This window comes from Megalobrama amblycephala, linkage group LG5 (assembly GCF_018812025.1).
Source record: "Megalobrama amblycephala isolate DHTTF-2021 linkage group LG5, ASM1881202v1, whole genome shotgun sequence".
NCBI lineage: Eukaryota > Metazoa > Chordata > Actinopteri > Cypriniformes > Xenocyprididae > Megalobrama > Megalobrama amblycephala.
Window position 1 is genome coordinate 18,570,633 of NC_063048.1, and position 26,170 is coordinate 18,596,802.

General features: G+C 37.5%; 1 protein-coding gene across 3 annotated transcripts in view; it reads right to left on the minus strand.

Moving 5' to 3' along the window:
- The window catches only part of LOC125268636 (neuronal PAS domain-containing protein 3), a 359,515-nt gene that overhangs the window by 157,600 nt on the left and 175,745 nt on the right, over positions 1–26,170 (minus strand). For all 3 annotated transcript variants that reach the window (XM_048190978.1, XM_048190979.1, XM_048190980.1), the window contains exon 4: positions 23,976–24,058. In XM_048190978.1, coding sequence (XP_048046935.1) covers positions 23,976–24,058 — 83 coding nt within the window. The remainder of the gene's footprint in view (positions 1–23,975; positions 24,059–26,170) is intronic.

The following is a 26,170-nucleotide window of genomic DNA, read 5'->3' on the forward strand; positions in this document are numbered from 1 at the left end:
TTTGCGATTCGCTAACGCCCTCGCAAACAAATAAACCATATGGCTGGCTAACAGCATGGAATATTTACTTACTATATTCCTTCACTGTTTGGCGTACGATTTGTGCTGTTACTTATGCAGGCAGGCGCCGGGTGAATAATGACCGCACGTCTGCGACACAGAGTTGATTCCAGCACTCAGGTGGAGAGAGAGACAGACTACAGCTGTTACGTAAGAAAAACAAGAGACGTTTCAGTGGCCACAACACCGCCGAACGCATGGTTAGACTGATGCCCAAAATGATCAGGCTCAAAACAGCAAATCCGATGTTATGTCTGTGCCACTAGTGGCACAAATTGAAAAATAATAACTGTTTTCAAACAAGTTTCAAATATTTTAAAAAGAAATGACACACTTCCTCCTATGCAGAAATGAAAATACTTCCTCCTATGCAGGTTAAATATGCAGGTGAAATTCTGACTGAATCAATAGCATGATCTGTTTGGAAAACAACATTAAATTGGTGATTCCGTTTGTCACCACAAAAATTATACACAAAGTTATATGTGAGATTCACACAAATCCAAGATGAATATTTCTTTAATCCTCACTATGAATATTAATTGAGCTCATGAATATTTAATTTGACAGAAATGGATTTCTATAAAGGCCGATAAAAATTGTATGTTGACAGTCTATAGTCATGAAACCTAGCAAATCTATTGCAAAAAAAATCAAACAAAAGGACCATTCAATTTATGTCCACCTTGAAGAGATAATCTATCCCCAAAAAAGAAAAGTAAATGTGGTCTGAATAACATTTACAATATCTTATATTAACTAAATAATAAAATATTTAATTGTATGGAAAGTAAATAAATAATGGATCAAAATGAGGGTGAGAAAAGGATGCCAGAATGTATATTGACTGCTAAAAGAATGGAGATAAATAGGCTTCAACATGTACAGTAGCAGCAATCAAGCCTACACACTAAAAAATGCTGGGTTAAAAACAACCCAAGTTGGGTTGAAAATGGACAAACCCAGCGATTGGGTTGTTTTAACCCAGCGGTTGGGTTAAATGTTTGCCCAACCTGCTGGGTAGTTTTATTTAAACCAACTATTGTTTAAAAATTGCTATATGGCTAGCTTAAAATGAACCCAAAATAGTTGGGAAATTAAAAAACAGATGCAATTAGAGGCAACAATAATAGACAAAAGGTGAATGTTTATTAATAATCTTTAATATTTTATTAATATAAATTTAATAGTTTAATAGTTTATTAATATAAATTTATTAATAAGCAATTTAATAAATGTTTATTGTTTAATAATTATTCATTGAACATTAATAAATGTTAATTTCCAACATACTTTGGGTTCATTTTAATTAAGCAATACAGTAATTTCTAAACAATAGTTGAGTTAAATAAAACTACCCAACTTGGGTTGCTTTTAACCCAGCATTTTTTAGAGTGTATTAATCATTGTTTACAAGCAACCGTGTTTCTCCCATGAGTAACATTTACCTAACCAGCAGTGATGACGTCCAAGAAACCAGTGTTTTTGTAAATGCTTTGAAATGTCAAAATTGGCACCATGAGTTATTATACGTTCCTTTATTATAGACAAAGCAAGAGAAAGAGAGAGAAAAAGACAGAGCGAGGGAGAGAGAGAGAGAGAGAGAGACTGAGACTGCCATTAGATCATAAAATCAAGCCCCAGGGAAACTCTGAGTCACTACATGACTGCTCACTACCAGCTTGAGTAAAAGACAGACCCAGAGAGAGAAAGAGATGGAGTGGGAAAAGACATTTACTTTTAAGGAATAGTTCACCCAAAAATGAAAATTGTCGTTTTCACTCACTTACTCACCCCTCGTATCATTCCAAACCTGTATGACTTTCTTCTGTGGAACATAAGGAGAAATCTAGAAGAACTATTTAAGTCTTAACTTACAAACGAAAGCCCATTAACCAATAATATAAACCACAGCTTGTTATTCTCAGGTTGAAATGAAGCTTTACTGCTTAAAGATCAGCACATGAGACGGGACCCCGGTGGAAAGGCAATAAAAGCTCTTTCCACTGGTTTGTTCTGCAGAGCCACCATCAAACGCAATTAAAGCAAAGCATTCCAGCACTCCGAACCGACGGGAGTCTCCCATTCCGGCTCTAACGAGACGGAGATACTTGCACTTTACAGTCTCTGGATGACAAACTCAGAGCGCTATAAAACAGCATGCTAAAAAACCCGAGCACCGCAGGACGAGGCCTGGAGGCCACATCCAACCTGCCGTTCTGTTTGCTGTCTTACAGCGCTCAGATAAATCCTTTTCTCTTTGTTTTTATGGATTCATTTACTTTCTGTTCAATTCGTTCTTGGTAAAATACTGCCAATGTCTCTGAATGCATAAGTTGGAATAGTGCATATAGTTGTGTATAAAAATAAATAGGAAATTAAACTACATAAATACACTAACGTTCAAAAGTTTGGAAACTTTTTTTTATTATTGTTTGCAAAAGAAGTCTCTTATGCTCACCAATATGGTCTCTATATTATTATATTTTCCTGTGATGGTGTAACGGACGGTAAGCTGTGCTTGTAAACCTCACTCCCCTGAACTCAAGAGGTGCTCTAGCGACTGACGCTAGAGATTGTGGTCTTTAGCCTCCTTGTTATAGCACCCGACTCCATTGCCAGCGTACCGGGGTTCGAGTCCCGCTTAGAGCGGGTGGTTCGAACAGGAGGGCTTACAAAGGCAATGTGCTAATATGCTGATTTGGTGCTCAATAAATTATTATCATTATCAATGTTGAAAACAGTTGCTTAACAGTTGCTGCTTAATTTTTGGAAACCATGATATATTATTTTCAGGATTTGATGAATAGAACATTCAAAGAACAGTATTTATTAACAAAATAAATATTTTGTAACATATAAATGTCTTTACTGTTACTTTTGATTAATGCATACTTGATGAATAAAAGTATTACATTTAGGGCTGCACGATTAATCGGATTTTAATCCCGATAACGATATCTGCTTCTCTCGATCGATTACAAAAAATCGTCACGATATTGGCCCGCTCGTTATTTATCCTGAAAACGTGTTTTTTTTTTTTTTTGGGATATGCTTGTGGTTGCCAGATGCAAAGAGCTTAAATCCCCCAAATAGAGCTTTTCCCTTCAAAGGATATACTTTCTTCCCGGTGTTTTACTCAACTCCCTGAGGTCTGAAAACGCGCCGGCGCGTTTTGCAGGATTTTTTTCACATTGCAGAAAAACAGACTTAAAATACTCCGTCATTTCTTGTCATAGAGACATAAGTAATATATCAATTGAAACTATAGAATGTCTTCTTTTATTTGTGTACACTCAGAGTAAAAACATAATGTTGTGCTTTTTGTAAAATAAAGAAAACTAACATGATGCGTGATCTCTCGTCTCCCTCTGAACGAAGTCCAATCTGATAGTTCTCAGAAAATGAACTGTAACTTATGAATACTAATGACAAAAAAATGACACTTATGTCTAAAGAAACATTGAAATGTCAGGTTTTAAATCGTGCAAGTCAAATCGAAAACAAACATTCTGTGTTTATGTAATCTGTATGAAAAGAGAGCCATGTCAGATTGTGCAATCTGGCAACTCTGTGCACGCACTCCCTCTAAAATCGGAAGAAGCGATAATGATCTGAAAACAAATGTGCGCTGGAGTTTAGCGATCTCCACAGCGAAATTCTGCTTCAATGAAAGAGTCATTCAGCCAGTATTTGTTTCTTCACAAACCACTTGTACTATTTGTGTGACTAAATCTGCCATGATCAAACCTTCAGCGACGTATTTCAACAATTGCAATACGGATCTCCACCTTACTGTTTGCAGAATGCACTTTTGCAACATATGTGACAATTTAATTTGGAATTATTGGATATAATATTAGGAGTTTCGCCATTTTATCTTTTGAAGTTCTTAAAGGTTTTACCAGTTTTCATAATGTTAATCAGTTGAAAAGGATATCGCCACTGGGACGTTAAAACGCTTAACATGAAAACACTTAATGTGAAAAAGCTTAAAGTAGCTTAATTTACTAAAACAGTGTTATTAACAAACCAAACTTAGTGAACACCATACTAATAAAGCATATTATATACAGAAAAGCAGATGAGCCCAGAACGCAACACGTTTAATTAAGCATTGTCCTCCCATAAAGAAAACGCTTAATGTACCAAGACAGTGACATTAAAAGAGCAAACTTAGTAAACACTATACTAATAAAGCATACTATACAGAAAAATTGGTTTGTGCAGAATTTGATCTTTTAATATCTCTTAGTAGGCTACATAGGAAAACACTTAACCATTATCGTGAAGCCTTAATTACATTTTAGGTATTCTGAACTTCTGAATGGTAAAAATCTCTCACAGAAGGACACATGCAATATCAAGTGCGTTTAATGAGTCAATACTCATTTTAATAAAAGGCTTGATAATTATTACATTTACTAAGCAAGCATCTGATTTCTTTCTTATTATTTATGCTTTGTTTCTGTTGGAAAATCTTCTTTTTAATTATATCTGTCTATTTTTTAATCCCACATCAATGTCTATTTACTGTGGATTATTAAACAACAGGAAAAGAGATTTAGAAGTGCTGTATGTGTTTGTTTTTTTTTACTATACAAGCTGTTAACACCATAATATCTTTGCAGAGATTTAGGAAACATGCTTAGTTCACGTACTTGTTTCTCTGAAACACAATGCTTACAGCCAGTTATTTTATTTCTGTGTCAGAATGTCTTTTGTTTTTGATCTCTGTGATCCTGCCCACTGCTAATATTTACCCAATAGTATTTCTGCACCCCGCGTTGTCAGATGGCAGAAAACATAGCTTATTGCTGCCATGGAAGCCACAAACGAACTGGGTCAGAGATGGCAGATTATACTCGACTAAAAAGCTTATCCACCCAAAAAGCTCTAGGACCAGAGGTGTATTAAAACGTAGATAAATCAACTGATCAACTTAAGGCTCGTCGACTTCCATTGTCAATTGTGACTGTTCCTGTTGTGTGCCGACAATCTGGCAACCCATGTTAGTGTTGAGTCTGAGGAGGAACAACTCTCTCTAATATTTTGAATTTGGACTGCAGTACCTATTTCAACCACTAGCTGTCAATATTACATACTACACCTTAAAGGGGGAAAAAAAGTGCAAAAACTTTCACCCAAAACAATTATATGTATTTTTCTAAGTATTATAAGCAGAAGCAGAAGTTTTACCAACATGTAGCAACATGCTATGAACATCTAGATCTGTAACCACACAGGGATCACAGTGTCTGAGCATCTTATACAGTAGTTCACGCCAGGGTTTAGTGTATCATAAATGTACATATCAGCTTAATAATGTAGAGTGGATGTGTAATAACCTGCTGCCTTTGTGTTCATGTGATCTCTTGACAAGCTGTTAAAACAGTACATGGGCATTAATCTTGTTTACAAGTACGCCATTGTGCACACTGATTGTGTCTCGGGTTTGACTGTGCGGCAGGTGATGGGAGAGAACGAGAAAAGAGACAAAGAGAAAGAAAGAGAGCAAACCGACAGCTTCGCCTCTCCTGTTTGTCTTTACAGTGAAGATTCCCATTAATCCACAAGCTCACAAGTTATAATGAAATTATTCAATGGGATCAAATTCCTTTGGCGCGACACAATGAGGAACAGAGAATTGAGAGGATTAATTTCCACAGTCGGATTTGCGCACACTATTTGGAGATGGAGGTTTACATTTCTCCCCCCTCGTCATTAGAAAGTCAGACGCGCTGTTCAGACAGACGTGTCTCCACTAACAGCGCATCTACACTGCAAACGAAACCATCTACAGTCGATTATAACAGGAGTGTTTGGTTTTGTCGCCTCAGGTCACTCGCTCTCAGGTTTTATCTGCACTGCAACAACAAAAATTAGAACGCTACATTATAATAAACACACTGTCTGTACTAAAGATGGGAATCATAAAAAGAATTTAATGATCCCGGTTCTAATTCCTATTAATGATTGTCCTTATTGATTAAGTACTCTATAGCAGTAAATATTTGAGAAAAAAAAAATGCAAGTAAATTTCAGTGTCACGTCTGTTTTGTGGCTTTGTTCAAATTAATGTTTTTATGTCTTTTATTTAGTTGTTTTCAGAGTCATGTTTTATGTTTCTGTTTGTCGTGTGATTCCCTTGCCCTCGTGATCTTGTCATGTGCTTGTCTAATATGTCATGTTATGACTGGATTAATGCGTCATGTTTTCATTGGCTCATTGTGTTCAGATGTTTCTTGTTAGTTGTTAGTCCTTTTTGTATAAACAGCCCTCATGTTTCCATTGTTGGCTTGTCATGTATTGATGTTTTAACCCGCTTTGAGTCAGTCCAGTCAAGTCAAGTCAGGTCAAGTCTAGTTCACGTTTATATTCATGTCTATGTTATGTTTTCAGTCAAGTTCACTTCAGTCATTTTCTTGTTTTGTTCACCTTTTATTATATCAACAAACTGCACATGGGTTCTACATTTAACTCACCTTCAGTGGATAAATTGATACATCCAGAGCCACATGATGAGATAATTCTGATAATAAACAAATTCATGCAAAAGGTTGTTTAGAGTAACTTTTTAAATTACATTTTACAGTCTTTTGTGATATAATGGCAATATAAAATGGCCTTATCTACATATTTAAAGGGGACTTATAATGCCCCTTTTACAAGATGTAATATAAGTCTCTGGTGTCCCCAGGAGTATATAATATTACATATATAATATTATATACTATATTAAGGTGACCATTATTTTAGAGCATTAAATTCCCCCACAGTGTTATTAACGAACCAAACATAAACGGACAGAAAACCAGATGAGCCCAGAATATGAACGCAACATTTAATTAGGCCTAAGTGTTTTCCTCCCATAAAAAAGACAGTGCCATTAAAAGACTAAACTTAGTAAACACTATATTAAAGCATAATATACAGAAAAATTGGTTTGTGCCGAATTTGATCTTTTAATATCACTTACTACATTAAGCAACGTTAAACGTTTTCTAACAGTTTTCTATATGAGGAAAACGCTCGTGAATATAAACACTTTGCGTTCAAATTCTGGGCTCAACTGCTTTTCTGTAGGCTACTTTATTAGTATGATGTTTAGTGAGTTTGGTCTGTTAATGTCACTGTCTTTCTTAATAGCCTACATTAAGCCACTTTAAGCGTTTTCTATAATGGTTTTGGCTTAACGTGTTATTAAACGCACTGAGATCATTCAGGACTCATTTGATTTTTTTGTAGGCCTACATAGTATTTATTAGTACGATGTTTAGTGAGTTTGGTCTGTTAATATCACTGCTTCAAGTTAAGCTTTTTTCACATTAAGCGTTTTAGAATGTCCCGTTGCCGACGCGTCATGCGGCCACACTATGACAGGTAGGCCTATCTATCGCGTTTATTTCGTTTTTCCTTTTTATTTAAAATATTCATAAACTTGTTAAGTATATCATGAATTATATGATATATTCTGATTGTCAAATATGTGGAAGTGAATGTGTTTTGTTGTTTGATCATGTTGATAAAACAGAGGATCAGTCGGATTTACATCACGTAAATTCATCAGTTTTTCTCGAAATACATAAACGTAAAACAGTGAACCGAGAGAAAAGAGTCAACTTTATTGTTTCATACGTAATGTAGGCTATCTGATATGAATAAAAAAAATAACAACTTATTTCAGCTTCTATCAGTGTTTGGAGTTTGCATTTAACAAACTATAAATGTCTTTTTATATATATAGCCTACTTAATTTAAATGTCTTTTTAAATGTCTGAAACCTCAAATAAACATTATGTGGTTGAAAACACTGAATAGTTGTAAAATCTGAAAAGCACAGCATCCATCTCTGGCTCAGCGCCAGCAGCGCAAAAGCAGGTTTGAATTTAGCAGTGATGCAGTGAAAGTTTAATCACACCGTTGTGATCGTACGCGTTAAAGGATAAAATTGGGGGTGAATGGGGGAAAAATTGAAACTGAGGGGGCACAAATCAGATCTGAGGGGGCAATGCCCCCTTTTGCCCCCTTGTTGCGCCGGGCCTGGGAGTCTCCAGAATGTGTTTGTAAAGTTTCAGTTCAAAATAACCCACAAATCATGTATTATAGCTTGTCAAATTTGCCCATATTTGGTTGTGAGGTTGATTCAACTCATCGACTAGCATGTGTCGTCATGTTAATCTTTTGTGCAAATCCAGCATTGAATTGACCCTCATTTGTGAAGCAGTCCGGCGTAAAATGACGGCATGGTAACAACACATAACAACTCTTCCTCTTCTTTAAAGCAGCCCAACATGGCCTCACCCCCATTGTTGCATGTTCTCGGGGCCAGGGTTCATGTAAATTTTAAGGTTAGTGATGTCACTAACCTGGGAAGAATATCGTTGTAGTCCCAACCAGCCGTTTGTTGTAGTCCTTAGAGAATTTTTTCAAAGAAAAAAAATTGCATTGAACTTTGAGCGTCGTAACTTTGCAGATGTTGTTTATGCTCAAACAGTAACATCACACACTAACTAAAGTTAAAAAAGTTCAATCATAATCAACCACCTCTTTAAAAAAAAACTGTACTAAACAAACAAAAATTTGGTAACATCTTTCATTCATTTGTAAAACTGACAAAATACATAATGACTGTACCATGGTACCACCATTACTTTTCATGGCTACAGAAACATGACAGAGAATACCATGCTGAGAGGGGAACTCTGCCGAGGGAAATAGTGTTTCTAATGCCTGGCTGGATTTGGAGAGAGGTGAGTGGAGGGGAGGGTGTAGTTCAGCAGTTGGAAAATTGAAAAGCAACGAAGGACTAAATGCGTTCAGCTCTGAGCCGTCTATATTGAGAGAGCGTTCCCTCGATGACAAACATATCTTACACTCCAGACACTGTACATTAATCTAATGTAATATATCTTAATGTTATAAATATATGTATTCCACATTACAATAATATTCCATATTACAGATATGGAAACATAATCATATTGGAGCTGAGATATTTCTATCTAAAAATTAAAATTGCGTTATTATAAAACAAATTTTAAAATATAAACATAAAACGTAAATAATATAATATAATATAACAAAACCACAGTATATTTTTTAAATGGTTTATCTAAAACTAAAAATTTTAACATTAACTTGAAACTTCCAATATTTATATAAAATTCAAAACAATGTTGCACAATAAAACATGCCAATGGGACTGCTACTGTATGTGAAACGTGTGTTTGCCTGAAATTTAGCTGAAGCGTGTAACTGAGATGCCGTTAAACATTTATCCAAATACAGAAACAAACGGCGCTCACATTTGGAATACTGTGACATATCCAGTTTACAAATGCTAAATTCATAAAGTGATGCTTGCTGGTATATGATAATAGAGACAACATCCTCTGTTCTGTTCTAATTAAACTACTTAAACACCCACACCACAGTGGCGAGAGGAAAGACACCGCATTGGCAGGAGAAAACAACTGGCAGAATATTTAAATTATCATATAAAAGTATGCGGTAGACCACAGGAATGACTCGGAGTGCTGAAACGTGAAAGGAAGGAGGAAATGAAAGATTAACAAAAAAACTAAAGAAACAGATGTAGAGAGCAGAATAAAAGACAGGACAAAACAAACGCATTGTGTCCTAAAACGCTGTAGCTAGCCAACGGATTGATGTTTTAATTTGTTTCTGTGTGTGAAAGAAGTAGGGATGAAGATCATAAAAAAAAGTCCAATTCCACTACGATTCCAGTTCTTTAATGTTGCCTTTGATGATTCTTTTAGTAATTGAATAATTGGTCCTATGACTGGTGAAGTGTGTAGTTTTGTCAATGTTAAAATACTTCTATCCAAGTTTGATATGGCAAGACAAGTGTAAGTTAGCAATTTATATATTAAAAACACTGCTGAGAATATAGACGTTCGCTTCGGAAGCGGTTCTGAATTACCAACCCAAGCAGACGGAGAGAAACAGACAGAGGAAGTGGCTCTTTTAGGGAAGGTGCCGCACGCCTGTTGAAATTCTGCAGGTATTTCAAGGTTGTTATCTATTTCAGATCAACAGTGTGGGTCAGGGTTCACGGCTGCCCGCGTTCCCCAATCCTCCGCAGACCCGTGATTGACAGCAATCAGCATCTCGCCGGCATCACTCGGGAGACAAAGTGAGGGTCAAGACAGCGGGCGATTTGGTCTGTCATTTTTAATTATCCAAATGATATTCACAGACAAAACCTCTCCCATCCATCAGGGCAGGGCATTACCATAGACAATGTTTGTTTAAAGACTGGCCTATAAAATCAAACAATTATGAATGCAGACAAGCCTTGCTATTGACTGCATAAGTAATAAGGGTGGATCTATCCCCCCTCCGCCTTCTCCCTGTCCAAATTCCCACTGCTAATGAACCAGGAAACGCAGGCCGGATCATCAAAATTCCCTGCTTTGCACTGCCCACTGACCTTTTTCCCCCCCAAGATCCTTCGGTGACGTCCGGTCAGGTTTTATTGACAGAGTCTGAGCTGAAAGTAAAAGGCTGCCGAACGCAGACTATACCGTTGCCACATTAGCATGCGCTCTGAAAGAGCATGAGCATGTATAGGCGTGTTACGGCATTCTGTACCAAAGTATTTGACATTACCGTCCAATCGCAAAGACTTCGGGAGACGGCGTGGGTCCGTGTGCCCATTGCGAGGGTCTTGAGGGCAGTTCGTGTCCGGTCGTCACCTGTTTCTGCGTTAACTGAGAGTATCTGTTCCACCTGCCACATGTGCTCACGTTCTACCTGTGGCCAGAAAACACCTGCCACCCAGTGACAGGAGAACTCAAACGCACCTGCGCACAGCTGCGACCTGCAGCTACACACACACCTACAATTATACACACCTGCACACAAACAGCAGCTGCTCCTGTCTTACTGCCATTTCTCACCTGCACAGACTCAAACACACACACATACAAATACACACACACTGGATGGATGGATGGATGGATGGATGGATGGATGGATGGATGGATGGATGGATGGATGGATGGATGGATGGATGGATGGATGGATGGATGGATGGATGGATGGATGGATGGATGGGCGGGTGGTATAGCTCAAACTAGCCTTTTTTGTGACCCTGGATCACAAACCCAGTCTTAAGTCGCACGGGTATATTTGTAGCAATAGCCAACAATACATTGTATGGGTTAAAATTATTGATTTTTCTTTTATGCCAAAAATCATAAATATTAAGTAAAGATCATGTTCCATGAGGATATTTTGTAAATTCCTACCATAAATATATATTAAAAATATTTCTGTAAGTAATATGCATTGCTAAGGACTTCGTTTGGACAAGGCGATTTTCTCAATATTTTGACATTTGTTTTTTTGCACCCTCAGATTCCAGATTTTCAAATAGTTGTATCTCAGCCAAATATTGTCCTATCCTAACAAACCATACATCAATGGAAAGCTTATTTATTCAGATGATGTATAAATTTCAGTTTCAAAAAATGACGCTTATGAATGGTTTTGTGGTCCAGGGTCACATATAACTCTGCAAATGTCTTAGACCACCAATAGATGTTGTTTTATCAATAGTATAATGACCATACAGTATATAATTATTTCTCAGTCTCTTTATTAGAATATAACCAGAAAATACAGGAAATGTGTATGCAGTATAAAAAAAAAAAAAAAAAAAAAAAAAAACAGAAAAAGTCAGAAAAAACGTCTTCTATAGGCTAAAGTGGCAAGTATTTAGTGACCTCCCCTTACACTTGAGCAATAGCAGGAATAACAGAAATCTTAAACCTAAATGGGATGGAAAATTACTGGAAGGCCAAGAAAACTTTCTACTACACATTTTGTGTATATATTTCCTTTATTTTCTGTTTGTATCTTAATAAAGACACCAAAAAATAAATATGGATGGTCATTAAAACACTGCTAAAATAGCAAAGCTGGTGGTGGCCTAAGACTTTTGCATAGTACTGTATATATGTATATGGGTCATTGACGAATAAGGCTTTTAAAAATGTAAAAAAACATAATGGAGATATAATTAATTTTAAAGTTTTATTAAGTGTTAACAATGAGATTATGTAGTTTTATAATCAATTAACACTGCTTTTGTCATTTTTTACAAGATATACAAAATTTGTCACCAAAAAAAGTCATTCAATTTAACCAAAATTTCGATTTTACCGAATGACACTTTTGGTTATACCATATGATGATATTTTCAAACAATGCTAACATGCTGATATCTAGCTAACTAGCCAGTTAGCTTGCTAGCAAAAGGACAATCATTTTTTTTATATTTAGTGCAAGTTTTTAAAATATTACAACATTTTCCATGTTTTATAGCGGTTGTACCGAATGACCTGATGTTTCAGGACATGTGTATGAGCAAGTGGAAACATGAATTTTTCAAATAGTTAAAAGAGAGTTAGTTACTTTGCTTCATGATCATGTGGTCTGAATGATGTCACATCCTGTCAACAAGATTCTGACCGCATGACTCAATCCAAAATGATCCCTTTAAATTGGTTACTCCGAATTACATCAATGAAATTAATTTTTCCAGACATTCTATCTCAAACAAAGCAACGGCTTCTACACATAATTTTAATATCATTTTGCATTATGTTGATATATAATGTTGTAAAATCATGCCAGAGTAAAAAATATACATTTATTACATTTAAAAATAGTTTAATCACAAATGAAATGGCGGTATTGGCCTTTGGACGGTTAAACCAAATGAACTTTTGACGCTTCAAAATATATAAAATAATAATTAAAACAGTTTGGATTCAATAAAAGAGATCTAGTTGTACTACCTTACATACTTTGGATGTCATATCTTTGTTTTTTAATATTATTAAGGCCTTTGGACAAAACAAAAATTACCCGCCACGTCATTGACCCATATTCAAGACCTAAAAGTTTGAATAAAAGAGTTTAATCTAATTGTAAACAAAATGTACTTTGAAAGAGTATCACGCCATTTTCTTAGCAGCATGCCAATAACAACAACAATCTCTACCGAAATCCAATAGGTCTCTGATGTTGGTCTGTTGCACAAAGTTGTTGTCTTTGCAACAATCAGTCACTTATAAGATTCCATTTCAGCTACCTTAGAAGGCAGCTGTCTATATAGGCAGCAGACAGCAAGGCAGCTTGCTAGGTTTCAAAACAGAGCTTTAGTCTCACACCAAAACACACAACAGTCATCCTGTCAGAGTTCATCGCTATATCAGATCTCCTGTCCAAACTGTACAGCATCCAGCAAATGAGGTGACATGCAATAAAGCGTGTGCTTGAGGAGGGTGCGGGTAGCAGCATGTGGCTAATACACCAACAACACAGTGAGAAAGAAAGAGAGAAACAGTGAGAAAACTAGATCAGAAGAGTGTGAAAACTCATCCGTCGTGTTGGACGGCAGTAGAATGGATGATCTGTCAGGAAACCATCCAACACAAGATGAGATTGAGCTGGGTCCGTGTGTGTGTTTGTGTGTTTATGGATATGTAAATGCTGTTCGCATTATGTTATGCAAGCTAGTGAACCACAACAAGAGGGGCTCTGACATGTTTGCTTTCAACAGCAAATTAGTGAATGAAGGGAAAGCTATGGAGATCTTCCGACAGCTGATGTAAATAAAAGAGCTAAAAGCAGAAAGCACTGACCTCAGACACGCTCACATTGTGATTTCAACCGCTCCGTGATGGACATCACAGAAAACACGCCTGCCTTGCTTTTTACAAATCTATGCGCTGTGAATGCAAGACAGACCTGGACTAATAGAGATGGAGATCAGCTAAAAATGCAGCCAACAAAGAACAAAAAGCAGAAATAAATAAATAAAGACAGAAAATAAAAATTTCAATTATTGGTGCCACTAATTTAGCAAAGGATAAAGCGAGTTTGGCATTTAATTAGTGGCGCTTAATAAGGTTAAAATATTATTAGAACTGATCATACTGAGAGTTATGGATTTGAACAAACTGCTAACCCTAAATATTAACTTGATACCTTAAATCATGCAGGTTTTGGAGGAAAGGTGTGCTATTCATTTGCTATTCAAGTGAGTAAACTTAAACATTTTCGAAAAGAGGGGCCCGGTAGAAACAGGACACCAGTTCCAAAAATATAGCCATTATGTTAAAGTTTTAGTTCACCCCAAAATGAAAATTCTGTCATTAATTACTCAACCTCATGTTGTTCTAAACCCGTAAGACCTTCGTTTATCTTCATGACACAAAGGAATGAACAGACAGCAATGAACCTCATTGGTTACGCAGCACGTTTGAGCTTCCAGAAGAGGTTTGTTCTTGTGCGTTATTCAGATTCGGTTGAGCTTCTGCTTATGTTCTCTGATCAATGTTTACATGCAAGTAAAAGCCTAAATTAAATCTATTCATCATAACAAGCGATTCATATGGATTAGTTTTCCGTTCTTTTTATGAACTTTTTGAAGTGTCAAAGTTTCAGTCACAAAGGCATTCTATGGAAGGAAATCTGACAGCATTCTGTCATCAAAAAGATCTTCATTTGTGTTCTGAAGATGAATGAAAGTCTTACGGGTGTGGAACGACATGAGGGTGAGTAATAAATGACAGAATTTTCATTTTGGGGTGAACTAACCCTTTAATATGGTGTCCTTAAGAACTACTATGACCAACTAGCAGTTAATCAGTTTTACTGCTCGGCATCAAATTAGATCAATCTACATTTTTTATGTAACTGACTTAAAAAAGTTATGAACAGTCTTAAAGAAAACATGAGTAGTGTAATTTGTAAGACTATTCTTAGATGTTTGTGCAGTTGTCCACAGAATCAGCTCCCTAGTTCAGTAGTCAGGGCACTGATCAGGGAGTCGGCCATTTTAAGGGCTATCTCAAAAACCTTTGAGTGCACTAGTTAGAACTAAACTGAAACACTCCCTAAAAAGTCACACGATGCACTGTGAAAACCAGGGAACATTGATGCTCACCATGTTCACCTAATTGAAATTCTAAAGCACGGAACATAAAATGTGCAAGCTAACTCAAAACACACAATGATACATAATAATTTTTTTTTTTTTAAAGTTAATAAATTCGATTTCAGCTTAAACATACATGACTAGACAGGTAGTAAATCTAGCTAACATTTATAATCAATTTATGGCAGAAATGTTGCATGTATATGTAACAAAAGTATTTATCATAATGTACTTTAGATAACATTGCAAAATGTAAGTTCTGCTGTTGTTCATAAATACCAGTAGTGAGGGTTTACAACAAGGGCGTTGTCATGTTGCTGGTCATCAGTGTTCCAGTGTGTAGTGATCCAGTGCCCAAATTCGTGTACACGATATACTGATTCACAACCTATGGAGCTGATTGTTCTACATCTTGGTCAGAAAATTTTTCAGTTGCAGTTAATTTTGGGACCAATGGAAATGTAAAAATAAAGGTTCTTTTTCAGGGAGCAGAAAATTCTCTACCATCTACATCTAAACAGTACTTTAGAGAAAAGGGGAAAAAATAAATAAATAAAAAGAAATAAAATAATGAGCCATACAAAATAAATCAAGGGTGATTATTACCCTAGATTAAAGAGTTATCACAGGAATATCTGTGTAATTTAGACATTGCCCTGTAATCTGTTAAATATGCTCATGGGCGCTATTTCCTGCATAATGGTGAGCTTGTTAAAAATTATTTTTTGTGCATAATAATGTTAAAAGAAAAAGGCATTTGAAAGATATTGCAAGAACATCCATCTTTTATCATGATGTTCATAAAAGACGCATGTGATTGCACGTTAATATATGGAATAGACTAAAAATGCATGATTCTATTAGTCTTTATTAATAATAATAAATAAATAAAGTAGTCTTCTGAAGCATTACTATAAAAAAAAAAAAAAAATCCTCTGACATTTATGAATAAAATAGGCTGAAATTTTCTGTAGCCCTCAAATATTTATCAGATCTTTTTTTTTTTTTTTTTTTTGAGTCAATGATGACAGATTTTTAATTTTGGGGTTACCTATCCCTTTAACCTCTAGCACTAATGGCCCTGACAAAGGTAAAATGGACACATATCGCTTATACAGGAGCTTGACGTCCCTAAAACCATCTGCATGTATGAGTGGAACTTGACGTCTCGAAGATGAGGTGCTTTGAGGTGAAGAACACCCTCCCTGTGTGTTATTTTCTTTCTCTGCCACCTTCTACCTGATCTCAGCAAAGAGCCAGAGAAGCGTGATGGCGATTCCTGTGAACCGCGAATCAACCTGCGATTACAGCCGGTGACAGCTGCACACAGACGGGCTCAAAGACACTGCCTCGCTCCGCCTTGATGTTATGCAAATGTAAACAGCTGTCATTTCTAAAGCCGCCGTCTTTGCGCTTTCCTCCGGTGTGAAGATCGAAGGGTTTTCAAAGTGTCTGTGTTTTTTTTTTTCTCTTCTCTTTTTTAATCCAAGCCCTATTATCACAAACAAGCCAAGAACAACAAAGACGACGCTACAAAACAAACAACAAGAGAATGAAAGAGAAGAAAGTAAACAAGGAGTTGATGAAAGATTGAGTGCTGGAACTTGAAGCTGCGAGACATATTAAGAGGCGTTTGGTGTCCTGTCACCCGGGCGCTCACCACAGGTGCACGCACACACACATACACACACACGCACACACACACACACACACGCACGCACACACGGGCAGTAATTAAGGCTCCCTGTCGATCAGTGTCTCTGAAAGCTCTTCATTCTTTATCACTAAAACACATCAAAAACTACAGATAAGCAATAAACAACAGCGCTGTTAATTTGTTCAGTGAAGATCAGAAACTTTCTGACATGCTGTCTGGCACATCCCTATTATGAATGCAAAAACAGCGGATGCCCAAAAGAGAGCGATCTGTGCCCACATAACCACAGAAAGCTCCACAGAAAAGGAACGCCAACCATTCTGCACGTTCTCCACCCTGTTGTGCATTTGTTTGTTAAATAATTTGACTATGATTTCAAATACCACTAAGACTTTAGTACTAGTTTAAATCTATTTCCTACCAAAATCAGCACAAAAAGTCAGCAGATTCAATCTAGACGGTGGTTCTTAACCTTTTTGACGCCAAGGCCCTATTGTCCACAACAATATTCAAAGGTTCTATGACTTTTACAGTTGTTTGGGATTTTTTGGGGTAATGATTATGGATATGGATTTTTTAAAAGATATATTATTATATACTCAATTTCTAACTTAGAAAATAGATTGGAAAATATATTCATTTCTAATAGTTTTCAAGGTCTAGAAATCACACTTTTCTCTCATTTACTATATCCAGGTTTTTCAAGGCTAGTCGTATTTTAAACAATTTCAAGCAATCTTGAGGCCCCCTGGTTGAAAACCACTGATTTAGGTCTACTCAAGTTTTACAACATAAACGGTGCTCAAATTGCATAATTTCTTGAAGAACAATAATGGAGGGTAGATCGTTCAGGCTCAAAATCTGATGTAAACAATGGATTATATACACCAATCAGGCATAACATTATGAGCACTGACAGGTGAAGTGAATAACACTGATTATCTCTTCATCATCATGGCACCTGTTAGTGGGTGAGATATATTAGGCATCAAGTGAACATTTTGTCTTCAAAGTTAATGTGTTAGAAGCATGAAAAATGAGCAAGCGTAAGGATTTGAGCGAGTTTGACAAGGGCCAAATTGTGATGGCTAGACGACTGGGTCAGAGCATCTCCAAAACTGTAGCTCTTGTGGGGTGTTCCCGGTCTGCAGTGGTCAGTATCTATCAAAAGCGGTCCAAGGAAGGAACAAGTGGTGAACCGCGACAGGGTCATGGGCGGCCAAGTCTCACTGATGCACGTGGAGAGCGAAGGCTGGCCAGTGTGGTCCGATCCAACAGACGAGTTACCTGTTTGACCAAGTTCAGAGGCTGTCATATATGTGGATCAACTTACTTTGTTGTGTATTTTCTAGGGTTGTTCCGATTCCGATACTAGTATCGGAAATACCACCGATACCAGAAAAAATTCGAGCATCGGTATCGGCAAGTAATTAAACTCATGTACCGATCCGATACCATTTTCTTAAACAATATCTAATTGTGCCCGCTATCTTTGCTTAACGCAGCAAATCGGAAATCAATTCTTCTCAGAATGCAAACACAGGAAGTTGTGCTGTGTTGCCATAAGCAACCACTGTTTAGAGCAGCGAAGAAGCGAAAAACAGGGTTATTTATTAGAAATAAAACTAAATAAGATGCTAAACGAATTAATTTAAAGTGAATCTGAAGCATACCTTTCTCATTCGGCATTGTTTCCATTTTCGAGACGAATGCTAAACTATTTATAAGCTATTTATTATGTAAGCTTTGTACTTCACTCGCATTATCGACATCATTCTTCACATAACAGCACAGTCAGGCGGTGGTCACAGGACGGCAGATTGTATTACATAATTGAATTGAGCAGTGTAAAGTTTTATATGTTTGGTTGATTGTATTTTATTTTAATATTTAACAGCTGCGATATCAAGCAAGCAATGCAAAAATTTGTGTGCGCGCATGAGGCGCCGTCGCGACCACTGGAACGTTTTGTCCTAAACTGTACTTTGTAATTTATGGTTTATGGTCGTAATTTAAAAGCCAAAAATAATTCATACATTTACAAAAGACATTTAAATAACGAAAACAAGCAGAATGTCGGTTTCCTTTCCTGGAGTGCGCCACAATGAACCACTTTCGTTTTGTTAATATGTAGACCTAATTATATGGTGAAATATTTCGCCTAGCCTATAGGCCTAAATATTCCCTTTTGTTGTATATGTGTTATGTTAGCCTATAGTTTTATTCTGAACTGCTGCATGTGCGTGATGTGGCGTTGTGTGAATTCATGTTCTAGATATCCTGTAATTTTCGCTGGTTTCAAAACGCACAACAAGCTGCATATTAGCCTACTTGACATTCATTTTCACTTAAATGTAGGCCTAATGCTTGACTGTTGGTGACATATATCATCGGAAAAACTAATGCCAGGGCATTGCCATTGTGACTAACCTATGATGACTTGACAGCTGGGCTGAGCGCGTCAGCGCGTGAGCTCACTGTAGAGTCTGAGCGCGGGCATTTCACTCGTTGGATGTGTCAGCATCACATTTGCATAGGCTGTACTATTTGAATTCGTGATTGGTTGACTGCCAAATCAAAATATTAAATAGAACGAAAAATAACGTTATTAACCGGTTAATGGCCATTTCAAATGAGCGTTTATGTTCAAAACGATTAAATTTGATTCAGTTTCCGTTTCCATTCCGGTCAAAACTTTGTTCGTTTCCGGTTTTCGTTTTCATTCCTTGAACCGGTTCAGAGCTCTGCACCCTGGTATCGGATCAGTATTCGGTATCGGCCCATACCCTGAGCTCAGGTATCGGAATCGGTATCGGGAATGGAAAAGGGGTATCGGAACATCTCTAGTATTTTCAACAGTTTCAATATGAAAAACAACTTTTATATTGGTTTAATGGATTAAATGCATTTTAATTGCATTTTGGAAAAAAAATGTGTCATGGATTTATTGCATTTTGGGGAAAAAATAATCAGTTTTTATAATAAATCTTTGAAAATCAAAATCTAGATTTGAATTTTTAATGTTATTATAAACAAAAGATGCTATGTGAAAGTTTAAAACAGAAAATAGTGGTTTTCATCTTGCCACTTTCTTGGTAAAGAAAACACATTTTTACTCAAATGAATCAAAATGGATTTATAGCATTTTAGCATCAAACTCTTCATATAACCAACTGCGTTTAAGTGAAAACTTGCCAAGATGGGCATTTTGACAAGTTTTTGTGTGTATTTGTCCATTTAATCGCACACCCGAAGCCCAAATTAGCCTCTATGCTTGTCCATGTTTCACCCCGTCTCGGATCACGTGCACAGAAAGCAGCCTGGGGAAAGTGCCTCTTTCGCAGCTCAATGCGCTTTTAACACTTTTTTTTGTATCGAGCACGTCTAGCAAGAGACTGTATATTACAACAGTCATATTACATGAGTTGACTGATTTGGGTGATACGTAGGAAGGCCGACGGCACACCATTTTAAAGGAAAGGAACGCAGCCCCATCATCTCATAATCATTAGAAGCCAAAATCAAAACCGAAACTAAAATTATATTAATCGTATCAACAGTCATTAAATCATCTCTGAGAGCAAGGGGGCCCCCTAGTGGTTCGGGGGCCTTACGCAACTAGCGTACTTTGCTTATAGGGAGGACCGGCACTGGATGCCAGTCAAGCTCAGGCCATATGGCAGCTCCCAAAACATGTGTGATCATAAACATTTAGCAGCTTTGTAAACTATCCATTAACTCATAGCTAATTTACTGATGAGTTTTATCTCCCAAAAAGAACAGACAAAGGTTCAGTCTCACTCTGTGTGCTGTGTCTATGACCATACACTGCTTTTGCCCTTCACAGGCAGCTAAGCTCTCATCTGCCTTAAAATGAAACCCTGCATCTATAATTCATCTCTTGCTAAGCATGATCTGGGTGATATAAATGCTATTATTTAGCCAGGCGGAAGCGTGGCGCGCTTTGACAGAAGACTTCTGAGCTCTCTGCTAATGACCTAGCGCTGCTGTCGGAATCAATCCGACCCGCTGCCCACGCAAATGACAATGCACTGTGGGAGTGGACATAACGGTCATTTCTGTGGCCCAGAGCGCCGGCACAGCCCGTGCTGACACCACTGGGACCGTAACACCCTCGGGGCAAATAGAGACGCTACTGGAGGAAGAGTAGGGTGTTAAAAGAAAGGAAAACTCTTAAAGGTATAGTAACAAAAATAACTTGTTTATGTTGCGAGAAACCTTAGTAAAGTAAATATCCTCTGTTGTGATATTTACTTTCACCTGCCTGCCACCAGAAATGGGCCTTTTCTAAAAATATACTGTTTTTGTGTGCAAGCTGGGAGAGAAAAAGACAATATTGATATTATTGTGCCATGACATTAAATAGAAGTGAGAAAGCAGAGCGTCACAACAGCTGCCTTCAAACAGACCTGCATATTAAAGCAGCTAATTGATTATCTGAGTTGACAAAACTGGGTGCTCAATGTGTTCAGCTTATTTGTGCATAAACAAAACAGCATGGAGTGTTTTCTCTGCTGAAATCTGGTCACTGGGTCACATAACAGCATAAAAAAACCAAACACAAATACAAACCACACACGGCAGAAAGTAAGAAATCGACAATTGTTGTTGTAAAGCTGTTATACATTTTAAGAACCATTACATTTTTGCTTCATCCAGCTAAGAAGCATTAAAACAACATACAACACATTTAACTTCCACAATATGGTTGCATAATGGTTGACAAAGGACTGCTGCCGCAATATTCATATCTATTAGGAAATGTAAAAGATTAATAAATATAGTTAGGTCAGATTTTGACTGGATTGTGAAAATCAAGTTATGATATCATTGGTTAATATATTTTCCCCACCTTTGTGGCCTTGGTTGTAGCATAACGGTTCATATTTACCATTACTCTGTGAAAATTCACAGGCAAAAACCAGTCATTTTTAAAAGAAATCTGCACAATTGGGAGTTTTGCATGAGGGTGAAAAACTTGCCCATGAAGATTTTTATTGTGGGTTTGATTTAAATGTCAAGTTGCTTTTATGTTTGCTTCAAAGCACACATCTATGGAGAAGGAACTTATCTGACATAACCTTACAAAAGTAAAAAATTATAAAAAAAAATTATGAAAATTATGAAAATTCCTTTTCTACCACACCTGCCACATGTACAAGTATCCTTAAAGGTGCTAAAGAGGATGTTTTGTTTTATACATTTTTGCAATATTACTTGAAACTGTCTTTACTAACTGATAAAAGACTATTTATTAGGTGCACTGAAAGGAATAATATTAATATCAATCATCTGTGCACGAGGTAGGGCCTTAAAAACATCAGCCAATCGTTTATGCGATCATCGCGTAAACGATTGGCCCTCTGGCTTGTCAATCACTGCCATGACGTTCCTTGTGCGAGACGTGCGCGGCTGCGCGCTCCAGTAACTTTCTACACTCCACAGGCGCCGCATGCAATGTTTTTGTCAGGAGACAGGAGTAACAACTGCTGATTATGAGTTACCTGCGGTGAGTCCGACATAATGAATCCAAAAAACACGACACAGCGAATGCCGGTGGTAAACACTCGTGTTCCAATACTCGTGCACGAGTTTTGGGAGGCGTTCCCTCGAAATTAACTGTGAAGGAGGGGGGTTGTTCTTACGCATGCGCTCATTTCAAAAACTCACTAACAGTCTTTGGTTTCTCAGTCGACGAAAAGATCCTCTTTAGCACCTTTAATGTGTTTACCTCAAGACATTTTGCATAAAACTCTGTTACTAGTTCATAAAGAGTCAGGTGATATGAAACTGCAATGTTATCAACAAACCTGGAAATATTTCATACTTCAAAATTAACCAATATCAACAAATCTGAATGAAGAATTCAACAACACTGGCATATATGCGCAAGTATCGATGCGTAGCTTCCGTTTGCAGGTGAAGGCCGGTCAGCAGCTCTTCCCCCACATCCTCTTTATTAAACGCTATCAAACATGGTTTAAGCTGTCTAAAATTAGCCTCGGCGCTCAACAACTAATGACTGCCTTGCATCCATTATTAGTTCATTTTCTTCAGATCAATCACCAGCCGAGCATGCTTTTTTTAAAATGTCATCCTAAAACTTTTCACAATCAATTAAGCTGAAGATTAATGGGGACAATTTGCCAGGAACAAGTCCTTCCTTGAAAAGGCCACGCCTCGACAGACTTCCAGCCTGGTATTGGTGTTAATTATAAATTTCCGCTTTGCTGTCACACACTTAACCTGTCGTAAGGGAATAGCACTGGCAGTCCGGGGACCGGCGAGCCGCTATATAAATATTCCTAATCCGCTTTTTTGGACACAGGTGACTGGTGTAAAATGTGCTTTTCGTTCTGTGTCATTAAAACGAGTTTGAAAGGACATCAGTGCTGTAGCTAAGCATGGATAAAAAACAATTTTTTTCAACCCTCCAAGGTGAAATAAGAAATTGCCCCCCTCCCCGATCTTTCCTGAAACACCAGTACACTGAGGAAGTGTCATCCTTCATTTACACACATGCTAACCAGCTCAGAGACACCACATATGTCTTAAGACAACAGACCTGTAATCTCTAAACACACACATTAGTACACCTGTGAGGGATTTCCTTCATCCAGGTCATTGTAGAATGCCTGCTAATTTATTCACAAGCAATTTCATATTTTGTTCACAGGAAGTTTTCTGAGTGCTAGTAAACAATCAAGTGCAAAAGATTTCCAACTGGAATTGGTGTTTTCCGTCAGTTACTATAGCTATTCTTTATAAGCGTTGCACAAATGGCATATAAAGTAATTTGAACAGTCATCATTAACACATTTATTCGACTGAAAAGTAATTTTGATGAATAACAATTAGCTTTGGTCATGATTTTTTTAAAAGAAACAATCTTTCAGGGCAGAAGTCAGAAAATCTACAAACATTAATGTAATTATCATATTTTATTATCTCATAAATATGATCATTACAACATGACTTGAAGACAATGTGAAATGTGTTTGGAAAAAGGAAAATATACCACCAGCTTTAAGAAAATAGTGGGACAGATCAGTTCATAGAGACAAATTTTTTTTGGGAGGGGGGCTTTTCAAAAACAAAAGAGTAAGAGACATATTTATGATTACATTTCAACTTTTGTGGATTACATAATTTGCATATCATGATCATAGCTAATCTTAATCTCAAGCTCATCCCAAACTAAGAACATCAGGGTGTTTTGGAAGAACAAAGGCAGTTTTAATAGTTCAAATTTCATCTTACCTGCAGAATGTGGCTGCCAAGGTGAGGCTCAAAGATCTCCGAGGCAACAGCACTGGGGCTCCGCCTCCGCTGGGACCCGATAGCTGCGGAGAGAAGCACACAGCGTGAGCGCACTCGTGTCAGCATGCGCACGCACGTTTCCGCTTTAAATCCAAACTAACTTGGAATTGGAATCTGGCTGTGCGATTTTAAACAGATACGGTAAACTGTTAAACAAACACTTCTGCCCCAATAATACTAAGCCCCCGGTACTGTAAATACACAGATGCAAATCAAAGCCTCAGAACGGATCCTCTCTGCATATTCAGCAAGGCTCGGTGCTACAAAGCCCGCTGTTTATAGCAGGACTAATATCGCCACATCCATTGAGCTGCAAAGCACCCAGAGAACAGCGCCCTCAGGGCATTTTTTCCAAGTTTCCAACTTTAAAGTCGGCTCAGGCTCTGCTAAAAAATGGCCTGGGGTGATTTCAAACTTAACAGACCTTGTCCCACCAGAGCTCATTATAGAGAATTTTATAACAAAGTACTCTGTACTTAATTTTCCAAGCCTAGCCAGGCGTTCGGGTAATGTTGCTGAATTAAGTGCAATTAATGATGTAATAAAGCGCTGAACGGCCATTAAGGATTCTCAAGGACCAGCAGCAAACAACAACTGTCGTTCAGGGAGGGCGTAATGGGGACAGGAGGACGTTGTGCCCCGAGCGAGCGTGCACGAGAGGGCCCGAGACCCAAATGAGAGGCCTCTGTCCTTCAGAGAGCCTCAAGCTGGGTAAACACACTTCTCCCCTCCGGTAATGCTTTCAGCACTAAGCCCTGTGTCCGCCCCGGAGGAACATTCCTGCCACAACACGAGCGGGAAGGGCGGCGGGAGGAGAGAGAGCCGGGCTCTCAGTGCTGTCCCTGGAGCGTCGGGGTCAGTAGCCGCCGCTGTGGGTGGAAACGCAAACAATCCAGAGCAACAATCCGGTGGGACACGGACATGGAGGCTCGCAGCGCACAGCAGAGGGAGCTCTTACGCCCTGAGGATCGCACAGAAAACATGCACACACACATACCTGCACATCAAACACACTGCATTCAAACACACTGCATTCATGCACGCAACCTGGCACACAACACACACACGTGCTTAATAAAACACTACTTTTGATATAAACAAGTCTGTCTGATGTCAGAGTTTTGTTCATTTAGTTCAAAAAGTTTTGGCAACACAAACAGGTCCAAAACTGACACTTTTCAAAAACCAAATGTGAATAAATCTGGAAATCGATAAGTAAACAGAATTAGCCTAAATGTCAATGTAGTACATGGTTTAAATCTGATTATAAACAAAAATTTACTATCATGACTTTTTCCCCGACTAAAACTCCATATGGCAATAACATACAGTGTGTGGAATATTCCTCACATTAAAGGGTTAGTTCACCCAAAAATGAAAATTCTGTCATTAATTACTCACCCTCATGTCGTTCCACACCTGTAAGACCTTCGTTCATCTTCGGAACACAAATTAAGATATTTTTGATGACATCCGATGGTTCATTGAGGCCTCCATTGACAGCAAGTTAATTTACACTTTCAAACACCCAGAAAGCTACTAAAGACATATTTAAAACAGTTCATGTGACTACAGTGGTTCAACCTAATGTTATGAAGCAATGAGAATACTTTCTGTGCACCAAAAAAACAAAATAACGACTCTGAACCACTGATTCAAAACAAAAGACTCATAAAAGCTACGACGCTTCATGAAGCAGTGTTTTAAAATCACCCATATTGTTGAATAAAGTCGTTATTTTGTTTTTTTGGCGCACAGAAAGTATTCTCACTTCATAACATTAAGGTTGAACCACTGTAGTCACATGAACTGTTTTAAATACGTCTTTAGTAGCTTTCTGGGCATTTGAAAGTGTAAATTATCTTGCTGTTAATGGAGGCCTCACTGAGCCATCAGATTTCATCAAAAATATCTTAATTTGTGTTCTGAAGATGAACGAAAGTCTTACGGTTTTGGAACGACATGAGGGTGAGTAATTAATGATAGAATTTTCATTTTTGGGTGAACAAACCCTTTAAGCCATAACATAAATAAATAAATACAATTTTGAAAAAAGACCTGAATAGAAAACAGCATATAATGTGCCCTAGCAAAGAAAGAAAGAAAGAAAGAAAGAAAGAAAGAAAGAAAGAAAG